The 12762-nt window shown below is 44.2% G+C and overlaps 1 protein-coding gene across 1 annotated transcript in view; it reads right to left on the bottom strand.

The window, feature by feature from the left end:
- LRP5 (LDL receptor related protein 5) overlaps window positions 1-12762 on the bottom strand; it is a 382460-nt gene that overhangs the window by 269729 nt on the left and 99969 nt on the right. Inside the window, exon 3 of the mRNA XM_085644789.1 lies at window positions 3483-3680. Coding sequence (XP_085500915.1) covers window positions 3483-3680 — 198 coding nt within the window. The remainder of the gene's footprint in view (window positions 1-3482; window positions 3681-12762) is intronic.

Here is a 12762-nt window from a genome sequence, read left to right on the forward strand (position 1 = left end):
CAGACCATTCGGCAGTATTATTACATCTGAATATTCAGGCTAGAGGCACTCAATCTAGAGGGACGCTAGACCGCACGATCCTGCAGTAAGAAGGAGTTATAGAAGTACTGAGTAGAGACACCGTAGAGTTCTTCGAGTTTAACCAGGGTACAGCTGCATCCGGAATGATCTGGGATGCTTACAAAGCTTTTTTTAAGGGGAAGCTTAGGGGCACTGGCTGCGGAAAAAAAAGGAGGGGGTACTACAAAGAAGTGTCTACAGTAGTGGAGCTGATCCGCTCTTTAGAAAAAGATCTGATTGACCCTAGGGTAGATGAAGAAGCTCGGGTCCGGTTGCTCCAGGAAGTGTTGGAGGCAAAATCAAATCTGACAACAATATTACGTGATAGGGTTAGGAAAAAGTGGAAGGTAAGTCGCTTGGCTCATTTCGAATACAGTGAGGGATGTATCAAGCTGCTGGCGTGGAAGGTTAAAAAAGAGCAGGCCAGAAACAGGATAGATCAAGTCAAATGCGGCCACACTGATGACATAATTAGTGATCTTAAGGGTATAGTCCATGCTTTCCACAGCTTTTATAGTAAAGTATATCATGAAGAGTTCAAACCTACTGAAGAAGAGGTGGAAGCCTGGTTGGGACAAGGTTATATAAACTCCCTTTCATTAGATAAGAGTAGGCAGCTCAATCGGGAAATCAATGAGAGAGAGAAGTAGGTATCGCATTAAGACTGGGCAAGAGACGAAAGGCATCGGGTCCCGATGGTCTGCCCATTGAAGTTTACAAAGCCCTGGCAAAAGTGTTAATCCCTATCATGGTTAAAATCTTTAATGACCTGTATATTGGAGGGGTGGAAATGCCGGCCTCATGGAAAGACGCCATCATCTCCCTAATTTTGAAACCTGGGAAGTGTCCTAAGAACTGCGATTCATATCGGCCAATATCGTTGCTGAATTGAGACTATAAGATTTCCGCAAAAATATTGGCCGATAGGTTAAATGGCTCCATGGCGGAGATGGTGCTTGTTGACCAAAAAGGTTTTATACGTGGCAGATCACTGAAAGAACTGACATACTCTTTGATTGGCTCTATAGACCTGGCGACTCTTCACAAGCTTCCATTGGCGGTGATGGCATTAGATGCCACTAAAGCATTTGACCGGGTCAATTGGGTCTACCTACTATGTGTGCCAAAATCTTTTAATCTCTGGTTTAACTTTGTAGAGCACTAGCAGGTTTTTATGGGGTACCAGAAGCCAGAGTTCTGATTAATGGCTCATTGATAAACCCTATCCTTATCACTAGGGGTACGAGGCAGGGTTGCCCATTATCGCCTCTCTTATTTAATCTATATATAGAGCCCCTAGCTAGGAATATTAGGGAGGACCCAGGCATCTCACCCTTTCAGTACAGAGGATGGAGCAAGAAACTAGGACTTCGTGCAGATGATATCCTCATTTACACAACTCATTTACAAGATACTTTTGAGTCGTATTACTACCTTGACGTCTGAATTCAGAAGCATTTCGGGCTATGAGATTATTAGGAGCAAGACGGAGGTAACGTCCTGGAATTTGGAGCTAGGGGAGACCATCAGCAGAGGGGAAATGAGATATCTAGGAGTAATGATACTACAGGACATTACTAAAATAACTAAAGCTAACTTTGAAAGGGTCATGAAAGAAGTTAGTGGACTCTTAAAAATGTTGGCACACCTTCAGCTTACTCTGCTGGGTCGTGTAAATCTGGTAAAAATTATGCTCCTTCCGAAATGTACTTTTCTGTTTGATGCAATTCCCCTGGCTTTTGATAAGGACTGGCTTAACATGATGCAAAGCCAGATTAACAGTTTTATTTGGGCAAGCAAAGGACCCAGATTAGCCTGGAAGAAACTGAGGAGAAGGGTGGAGAAGGGAGGTTTAGCACTACCAGACTTGCTGTTTTACTCGTGGGCTTTTTTATTGAAAAATGGCAAGATGCTGTTGAACATACCCACACCATCTGAGACTGGGAGATTACTGGGAGTAATGGCAGAGCAGGAGTTAGGCGGGAATTTTGGCTTCATGTTCAAATATGCTGTCCCCAAGTACTTTAAAAAAGTCAGGCTAAAGATCTTGAGGGGCTTGGCCGAGACCTGGTATAAGGTTAAAAAAGTTTTTTTTTTTTTTTTAAATACCATACTATAGCCTGATGGCTCCCATCTGGGACTCTCCGGGTTCACCGGAGTGGACAAAAGACTCATTGGCTGTACCTTTGACTGAGGCAGGTTTAACAAGATGGGACCACATCATTCAAGACGGTCATCTGATAACCTAGGAAACATGTAAACAACTATCTGACATTAAAGTATCCAGGTTCAAATATAGGCAAATGCAGAGCTGGTTCCAAGATCCTGGCACGATAATAGGAAAGCCAAATGAGCTTGAAGACAGACTACTGCACGAGATATTACTCAAGAAGGAGCTTGCAACAATCTACTGGCTGTTGGTGGAACTGGAAGATGGAGCCTTCATATTGCCAACGGAATTATGGGGAAGATGCTTGCCGGAGGCATCGCTGGAACATCAAAAGCGAGTATCTATGTCATTGTTGTATAAAATAGTTACACCTGCACACCTAAGAAGAAACCACCTTTCCTCCATTCACAAAGCCTACTGGTCTCCTCAGAGGTTGTCAAAGTTTGGGAGTCAGGTGACAAAGCTTGCCCTAAGTGCGGCAGTATGAGAGAAGATAATGTTCACATGTTTGTGGACTGTCCAGAGATCCAGCCATTCTGGAAGGATGCAAGTGGGGCCCTTTCTAGTATGTTGAAGTTCAATATAAATGTAGACGTCCTGCTTGTTATTTTTAGATGTGTGGATTCTCTGGCAAATGTTACTAAAAATCAGGCAAGGTCGATTTTTTATTCTATACTGTTGGCACAAAGGGAATTATGTAGACAATGGGTAGCCAAGGCTCCTCCTAGGTTTGACGATTGGGTATGCTGTGTTAAATATGTTGCTAGATTGGATACAATGGGGTCTAGAAAGCAAAAATTCTGGCTTCCTTTCTTGAATTGGGCTGAACATCAGACCGATGAAGTCCAATGATTAAGCCTTTTCTGCCTCCTCTGGTAACCTGTCCTCCTGTGTTTTCCCCGCTCTTTTCAATACGGTGGAGAAGCGGAGTGATATAACGGGAATTTTGCAGAGGACGGAGTTTCAATCGAACGAGGCAGGTAAAGGGTGAAAATGTCCGTCCTCTCTTCTTTCTCTTGGCTTCCAGCACATAAGGGCACAGTACTCCATTCAATGGTGCAAATGGAATTGTGTTTTTTAGAGGCAAATGAGGACAATAAAAAAATAAAATAAAATAAAAAAAAGACACCCGGTCAACGTAATGAGTAAAAGATAATAGGGCATGTTTTCTGAGTGACGTCACGGCCGGTGACTCATCTTAGTTTTCGTACAAGTCATACAGAGCAGTCGAAGAGATCAAATTAAAGCTTACCTAAAGGATCCGTCCAGGTTGGCCCGGTGGATGAAACTCAGCTTTGCATCTGCCCAGTAAAGCTTTTGCTCATCTAGATCAATGGTCAGCCCGTTGGGCCAGTAAATATCGGAATCAACAATAATCTTGCGTGAGGTGCCATCCATGCCTGCACGCTCAATGCGTGGCGTTTCACCCCAGTCTGTCCAATACATATACCTAAGAGAAGGAAATTGAAAAGTTAGTCAGTAGCCAAACCAGCTGGATCCCCCACGACATCACCACTGGCCCTGGAGGGCCTATGAAATCCAACCTGCATTCAGTGGCCATATACAATTTTCACAAATTCGACATCTGAAGCAGCATTTTATGTTGAACAATTAAAAAAAGTAGGAAAATAACATGCAATGTTCTCTAAATAGACACTATTTTTTAGGAATTATTTATGATTTGCCAATACGGTGTGCTTTGGCACAAGCTGATCTGGGTTCTGATGTCAAGAATGGCTGTTTAATTAGAACAGAGGAATCGGATGTGCTTTTACCCCCCATTATGGTACCCACGTACAATAAGGAAGCTGTCCTCTAGCAGCTCAGCTGTATGTTCTTAAGGATGTACACACCACAAGAAAAATAAAATTAGGACAGTCCCACCACCTTCAGGGTCCGAGGACCCTAAGGTCAAGGAGCCCTCTCAATTAGACTAGGACTTAGAATAACAAGCTAAACAGTGTGATCTATATGGACGAGGGGATTGTGGGTGCAATCTCCGCTCTATACAACTGACAAGCAATGCCACTGAATACGAAATCCCAATATCCAAGTTTATTTGTGAAGTGCTGTATCTGTACAGTGCAATTCACAAATGATCTTGCAATTTCCAATAAAATTGAGACCTTCAGAATCACAAGGGAAAAGGTTGGTAGTCAAGGTCCCCTCCATGCAGATCATAAGGAAATATATCCATGCTTTTTCGAGTGGTATGGAGGTCACTAAGCAATGAAAGATTGACAGCAGGTAAGTCGTGCACCATTCGGAAATTGAAAGCTTTCCATGAAGGAGAGCTGACTTCATGGGCAGGGAGGGATTAGAGATGTCCCACGGACCCTCAAGATTTTCTTTTTACTTTATGCTATTTATTAAGGTATCATGGCTACGGTAAACGTCCTTCACAACGAATCAGTTATAACCAAGGCTTTTACACCGCATTCCTTTACAACGCATCTGACACTATCCCGCATACTTTTACCCCACATATACTTTCACTCTGCAAACTATGACAACGAAATTAGAAGAACTGAGCAGTCAAAATTACACCCCCCTACGGAGTAAAGATATATAAAAATGTAGCTGACCTGCACTGCTGTTGAGTTTCATGCAGACCCGAAATGTTGATACGCCGCCGATTCGAAAATCAAAACAAGCACAGGAGTCAAGGTAACTTAAAATTACATGTCCCTCAAATTGCGGGAATCTATTGAAGATCCTCACTTCCATGGCGCAATGACTCAACGTTGCACAAGAGTGGCTGAAGAATATTACCCATGATGAACCGCGTTTGAAGGAATGCATTAGTCTCTTTTTTATCTTTATTTATCTTATTGACGAATGAAGAAAAACATTTTTTATTTCTACTTTACAGAGCGAGTTAAACGGGGACAGATGCAGGAGAGATCTGCGGGAAGGTAAGTTTGAATTTCTAAAGATATATTGATTTTGAGAGTTAGAGAGTGAAAGAGTAGGATTTAAAATAATGGCAATAATTTCCATTTGTTAGCAAAAATAACTTTATTGAGCATTTTAATGTAGAGTTTATTAGACTTGTATTCGTTTTTATATTAACAAATTATTAACAATTTTTACTAAATGAAACATTAACAAGGAGTTTCGTTTTTAAGTTGTAAATTTAAAAAAAGCAAACGATTTCGTGACTAAATTGAAAAAAATGCTTTTATTTGCCTTTAATATTCGTGACAATAGCAAACGTGGTTACAAACTGCGGAGAAAATGTAGTTTTACATGTTTAAATGAATTTTTCATTCACATTGTTTCGTTATTAAATCTTGCGGAGTTATGGCATTTGCGGGGTTTAAAATGCGTTGTAATGGTATGCGGAGTTTTGGGCTGTGTGGTAATGTCGTATATTCATGGTCAATGTCCTTTATTACTGTGAACTGTGTCCTTAGACGACAAGTGCTGGCACTTAAAAAATGGGAAATATAGGTAGCTAGGTAGAGCTCACCAGTCCCGTGCAGGCCTCCATCACTCCATTTACAGCAAGGTGTAGATGTAAAAGCAGCCTCCTGTACATTAACGAGGCACCTCACTGTGACTCACCGATTTATGGTCTGCTGGATTGGCACATCCTGTGCAAGGTCCTGGCTGGGTCGAAATGCAGACACCATGGATCCACGCCCTGTGCTGCCGCTCAGACAGACGACACGGCGAGCTCCAAGACATCATCAAGGTCCCACTTACTGCCATAAAGTCCTTTGAAGAGTGTAACTCATCAGGCTTTCTTGTTGACACTAAAGCCAACAATCACCAGATCAAGCAGGCTGTAAAGAGGCTGCAGGTTCTGATGGGGCCAAGGTCAACATGCAGCGCAGGTTTGACAGCACGAAGGCACACATGCATCTAGTGCCATACTGCAATGCCTTGGAACGCCGCAAACTCAATTATCATCTAAACAGCTCTTTAGACATATACACCGCTAACAATAAAATGAATACAAAAGAAGTGATGCTCGTCTGGAATACGTTGTGGGACTCTGCTTATCCAAAAACACATTTATTGACAAATTTACCGTAAATACCAGCTCGTGATAGCAGAAATAAATACCTGTGAAAATACTCGCCTGCTTGTCCTTGACCAAGGAGGTAGGACAGGGCTGGAGATACACTTTACAGTGTTACAGCAGGTGGAACCATGGCAGACTTTAAGGGCTAGATCAGCCTACTTGTCAATGAATTGTATGGGTGGGATAGCCCACAACAAATTATATGTGCTTAGAAGGATAGAGGGATGTCACATTAAGCTGCACTTGGGCATTTGATTTGATTTTCAAACGTGCGTAGATTCCTTTTGTGTCAAACCAGTTATCAATAAAATTCAACAAAAGGGAAAGCACAGGGCACAGACTGGAGTACTTTATCAAAGCTAGTGGTTGTTAGGCAATGCAGTCTGAACGGAAAAAGGATGGTAAATGCCAAACATAGTGACCCAATTCAATTGAGCGAAGTGAAGGAATCTGTAAATCGAGATCACATTATGACTTCGTTAGCAGCGAGTACTGGCGTGCAATTCATGACTCCCTGCATACTATAACGGGAAGGGATATATCATTTGACTGGGTGGTCTACCTACTTCATCACTTTCACAGGACGCGTACAACTAAGGTGACGTCTAGGTTTCTGGATTTAGGGCTCGCGGTCGCAAAGCGCCTCATAACCAGGAGGTGGAAGGCACAAGACCCGCCCCATCCGCGGGCGTGGGGGCACTCACTTGCTGCATGGGCCGGAGCGGAGGGAACTGCCATTAGACGGGAGGAGACACTAGGGTTGAGGAAGACGCCCATAGCCGTGCAGTGGGAAGAGCTGCTTCAGGCGCTCAGGCATGCTGAGGAGGGGATGGGAGGGATGAGCAGGTGTGGGGGGGGGAGGGGGAGGAGTCGACGCCACGACGGGCAGCAGGAGATCCGGAGTGACCTCGTAGGGTTCCACACACAACTCGCACCTACATTGAGCAAGGGGGGAATACACACCTGAACACGTGATTATGTGCCTCAGTTTCCTCACTATATGCAATTGGGGGAGAGGGGGACTACACGGGGGCAGGGACAGCGATTGGAACAATGGAGCTGGTCTACTTTTGAGGTGTTCAAGGTTTTCTAGGTTTGTTTCCTTATTGTTTTTGGACAGTAGCTGTGGATTCGGCTGCGGGACTCACCGGGACATCCTGACGAGCCCACACGGGGGAATGCAGGGCCGCACATATCAATGTTTGTGATTTATGCCTCATTAGGGGTTCAACGCAGCTGGGTGGAGTTCTTCATGCTGCGACCTAACTATGTACCTTTTATGTGCGCTACGCACTGCTGTTATACTCCGGGAGCTCGTATGTTAATGTACCGAATTTCTGTACTGGTGTTTGGAAAAACTAATAAAAAACAGATGTTAAAAAAAAAAAAATGACTTCGTTAGCAGCGAGTGGATGCACACAGCAAGTGCTTGGTGCTGATCTATGTGATTCAACAAACTGTAATAAGCTGCCGTGCGATATAGAGAACTGCATACTATTAGGGTCAGAAGTGATAGCATGCAACGGGGAATCTTACTGCTGTGGATAAGTGTGTCCCAATATGCCTCTGTCAACAATATTACAGCAGAAATGCACATGCACATTATTGCGCTAATCCTGAAACTACCTCACTTTGACTCTGGGGGAATTTCTTGTGTTGGGGAACTGGAGTCATTCACAGAAATGGGGATGAGGACATATTTCTGATGGCAATCATTCGGCTCAGCAGCATACTTTACTCACTTCACAATCACAAAGAGGCTTGGGCACTACTGAACGTGTACGTTGTGGTCAGACCATAGCATATGTTGCGGGCTGCAGTCTTCTAGCAAGTAACACTGAACACATATAGCCCAAACTCTGCCACAGAATATGGATTCTGGTTCTTGTGCAATATAACAGACATACATTGAAGACACGTGAATTGTCAGCATAGGCTCACTGTTCAAAAACATTGGCATTTCTGGATCTGTGATTGCGATAACATTACATCTGCTCATACAAGCCGGCTTCAGAATTTAACAAGCATTTGCAATGCAATAGGTCTCGCATTTGCAAAAGTTACAGCTTTTGTCATTGTTCATGACAATGCCTTTTTTAACTATTTTATAAAACAAACACATAAATAAATGGCATCATTTACAATGCCAATAGCTAGTGTTGCATTATTATTAGCAATGCCAACTGCTCACACTTTTATAAAGCGAGACCTATTGCATTGCAAATGCTTGTGTTTTTGTGGAGCGGGGGATTAAGTGAGTTGCCCAGAAACACAGGAAGTTGACCAGGAGCTCAGATTGACCTCCGCCAAGCCACGGAGTCAGAAAGGTATGCTTTCGTGTAGATGTGCTTCTCATGTAAAGCGCTTTAATGCTTGCGGGCCAGGTTGACGAAGGAACTCCAGCAGCAGTACTGCCTTCTGTATGAAATGCTGGAAAACGTGGCATGTTTTGTGTAGAAGATGTGCTTCTCATGTAATGCTTGCTGACAGTGTTGCCGAAAGAAGACTAGAAGCAGCAGTACGTACTGCCTTCTATATGAAACACTGGAAAAACGCAGCATGAGTTAAGTAGCTTAGAGCCAGGGTGACCAGCTATCATTTATTTTACACGGACAGACCGTTGCAAGTTATTTCTAATAAAACAGCATTTGCTTTGATAGCGTGGTTGTGAGAAACACATTTAGATCTGCATTTTCTTTCACCACATAAAGTGCATTCGTGCTCACAAAGTAAATGCTTTTTCATAGATGCATTATTGAAAAAAAAGCAAACCGTTTTCTTGCTGCTGCTTTTAAAAAATATTAGTGTAGACTTCATGCTAGCCACGCCTATTTTCATAAAACATATCTTCTGCAATGTAGAACTGCAGATGACACAACATTGCTTGTGCTCTCTGTTGTTTTACGTTTGGCACTAGTATCTGATGCGCAGAGTAAGCTTGTTTTAACATGTTGTTGTCCAGTGCATTTTCTGCACAGTGGTCACGGGCTGCTAAATCTGTTCATTTTTGGGGGATATTCACTTGGATTAAGGCACTTGTCTTTCCGTCTGTGCGTCAAAAAGCTTTGGAATGTGTCCATAACTGTTTCCTGGGGCAAGTATGTATTCCTGAATTTGACTGCAAGACCCAGTGAGTAGTAATTGTATAGCTCTTCAATCCCTGGCGTCACAGTGCCCAGGGTAATGTGCAGCATGGCTAAACACTTATAAGGCCCAAAGGCGAGACCTAATGGCTATGCCAATGCTTGTCCTTCAGGCTTGCAGTCTGTTCCAGCTAGAAGCAGACAGCCCCGTGGCATTGTGTGTTTTTGCTTTTCTTTTAGTTTCACCCACAATCGTACTCCAATTATCACATTGCTTTTCCTTCTCAATTCCAAGCTCAGGTGATTGGTGATGTGCTGTAAGGCTTCGAAGTCGGTGCTGGAGCAGACCACTCACGTCCCCATGCAGTACCCCCACGTCAACTAATTGTAGCCTAATGCTTGGTTTTAAAATCCCACATAGTTGGACGCGCAAGAGTGCATTTCTACTCTCTTCCAGGGCTGGGCGGAAGTCCCAGTGCTATTTCAGTATTCGGCACTTCAGCAGTTTCTTGTGACTAAGCATCTATGAAAACTGCAGCTTCACTGTTGGCTTCTCACAGCTTCAACGTTAGCGTCAGTGCCAGCTCCTCGCAGCTTCAGTGTCTGCTCCTCGCAGCGCCGACGCTAGCTCCTCGCAGCGCCGGCGCTAGCTCCTCGCAGCTTCCCTTTGTGAACTGCCAACAGCGGGAGCTTTGCCAATTTCCTTTGGCCAGTCTGAAAACTAAGCTGCTGGTTGCTGTTAATTTTCTTTTGATTAAGAATCTTGTGTTCCCTGTGTTTGAACCCCTGCAGCAGGGACAGCTGCAGGGCCCCTCCCACCCACCCACAACGGCAAAGCCTCGGAGCCCAGGAGACAGTGGACCCGGACACTGCTCTCCTCTTTGTGTGGGAGACTGCGGTGCTTCTCCTGTGCTCTTTTCTTCCCTGGGGCATTTTACTCGCCAGTGTAGCGCTTGGAGCTTTGTCCAGAGTACTGCAAGGAGCTGGAACTGTGTCAAGGGCATTGCAAGCAGCTTTGCTGGTGTGCAGGTCAGTCTGTGGTGCTTGTCGCACATGAATGGACACCAAGGAGCTTTGGCCCTGTGAGAATGCGGCATAAAGCGCTCGAGCACGTGGCTCTACTGGCCACGGTTGGAGTGTAAGGTGTTTGGGCCGCCGGGAAGAACACTGCAAGGAGCGTGAGGTACGTGGGTAGTGGGAGGCGCAGGACTGCGATTCCCACCCTGGTAGCCGCAGTAATGCAGGTCACTGACATCTGTGGGGTTGTCCCCAGTCGGCACATCTGCATATGTACATCTGACGCCAGGCACAGGTCAGCCTGCTATGTTCATCGAGTCCCCATGCAGTGGCCGCAAGCTATAACAACACTGTCATGAAGCATCGGGTTTTTGGGGTGCAGCCGAGGATGTTGGGAATCTTGTCCCTGTATGAGTGGCATCATTCTGTGTTGGACCACTGGCGAGGAGCTCGGGACGTTGTCTCAAATATCAGAGGTGCGTGGTGCGCAGCAGTGCGAGTGCACAGTGCATCCCATTGAAAGAGTGTGAAAAGTTTGGGTCACAAGCAAAGACCATAAGACCCTGCAATAAAAAAATCTATTTCTTTACCTTTGGTATAATCGCGGCACCCGCGCTTTACTTATAACATTAAAAGTAAAGCACGGGTGCCACGATTATACCAAAAGTAAAGTGGCGCACGCACTGGGTCTGGGCACAATGATAGCTCCTCCCACGTCCTATTGGTGTCTATTACGCGCTTGGTGCATGATGAAGAAGGTAGATGATATGGGCCAGGTTTTAGCCACTTTAAGTGATAAGGTGGAAGGCCAATGGAGGAGCTCAAAAGGAATCGCACAACCGTGTGCGATTCCTAGGTTACCTCACATTCCCCGTTTTTTCACCTAGTAAAGGTCTCGCGACCTGTGCGAGCACTGTTGTGCAGTGCAACGCAGGTAGCGAGACCTAAAAAGGACCATCATTTGTGAACCAGAAAAGGTGGCAAACCCTCAAACAAACAAGACAGATCTACTGTGAAAAAGCATAGCAAGTTGGCATGGCTTTAAAAAAACATGGATCTCAATGTTAAATAATTAACACATTTGAAACAATCTTTGTTCTAGTCAGTGTAAACGAGCTCCCATGCAATTGAAGGTGTCCTGATTCCCAAGTATATCCTCCATGCTGACATAAGTGGGACCAGGGTAGATAAGTACTATCAGCACCAACATGGTAACAATGCTCTGAAAAGAGGGCAAGGAGGACATATAGATGTTAAAACTCACAGTGAACAGAGTTTTCTGTAGAACATCAGCATCGTGTACACCCAACAGAAAAAAAGAGATTGGCAAAATGTATTCATCTGCCCAAGAAGGTGGAGGGAAACAACAGCACAGTATGTGCCGACATCCACATCACAAACTCCAGACAAGCTGGCTTAGCATGCCAACTTGACAAAAGGTCACCAGTTTCCCAATGACTTAAGCCAGCTCGCCTATTCTTGTGGTTCACAGATCTGACTATTCGTGTCATCTGCTGTGGGAGAGAGTACAGGGCCACAGGCCGGTTTGGGCGGGCAGGAGCCAGGGCGGGTTATAACAGAACCAAAAAGAGTTTTTACACCCAATGTACAGTGTAATCTACCAATGCTTTCAGCGAGCTCAAACTCTTTAGAGAAATCTTGTCTTCAAACATCCCGTCAACCAAGCCCACGCTCTAATCTCGCTATGTTAACAAATGTCAAAATTTTTTTTTAAAGGGGAAATTTAAAATTCATGACAAATTATATAGTACCAAACACAGTACGAAACCCTGAGGTCTAATAATATAAAAAACTAATTAATTAATTAATCCGGTCAAGTACAGAAACAAACTAAGCCCGATAGATATTTCTAAGGGCAATCCCTTTGTAGGACGTAATCCCTCACTCACCCGAGGTGACATGCTTCATCATTTGGGATTCTCCTCCCAGAGGAAAAACCTAGTTCCTCTGGGGGCTACAACCCCCTCTCTGAGAGGGAGGAGCTCAGGGATGTTTTGAAATACACTGGAGGATCAACTAAATCCACAAATGGTGAGCTGATAATGTGAGTGAGGGGTGCAGTGCTGATCAGAGACAATTAAGTAAAAGTTGTGTAGTTAAAACTAGTTCACGCACGGCAGACAAAAGGAAAAAGTTATTGTCATTTATATATAGCATCCGTACATGACCAGGATTAAAATCGTGTACACCACCAGTCAGGTTATGGACTGTGGTGGAAAATTAACAAATGTGGGTCATTTGTTAATTTTCCACCACAGTCTATAATCTCCTGACTGGTGGTGTACACGATTTTAATCCTGGTCATGTACGGATGCTATATATAAATGATCAGCACTGCACCCCTCACTCACATTATCAGTTAGCAAAGAAACATGGGAAGC

Source organism: Triturus cristatus, chromosome 3_1 (genome assembly GCF_964204655.1).
Source record: "Triturus cristatus chromosome 3_1, aTriCri1.1, whole genome shotgun sequence".
Classification (NCBI taxonomy): Eukaryota; Metazoa; Chordata; class Amphibia; order Caudata; family Salamandridae; genus Triturus; species Triturus cristatus.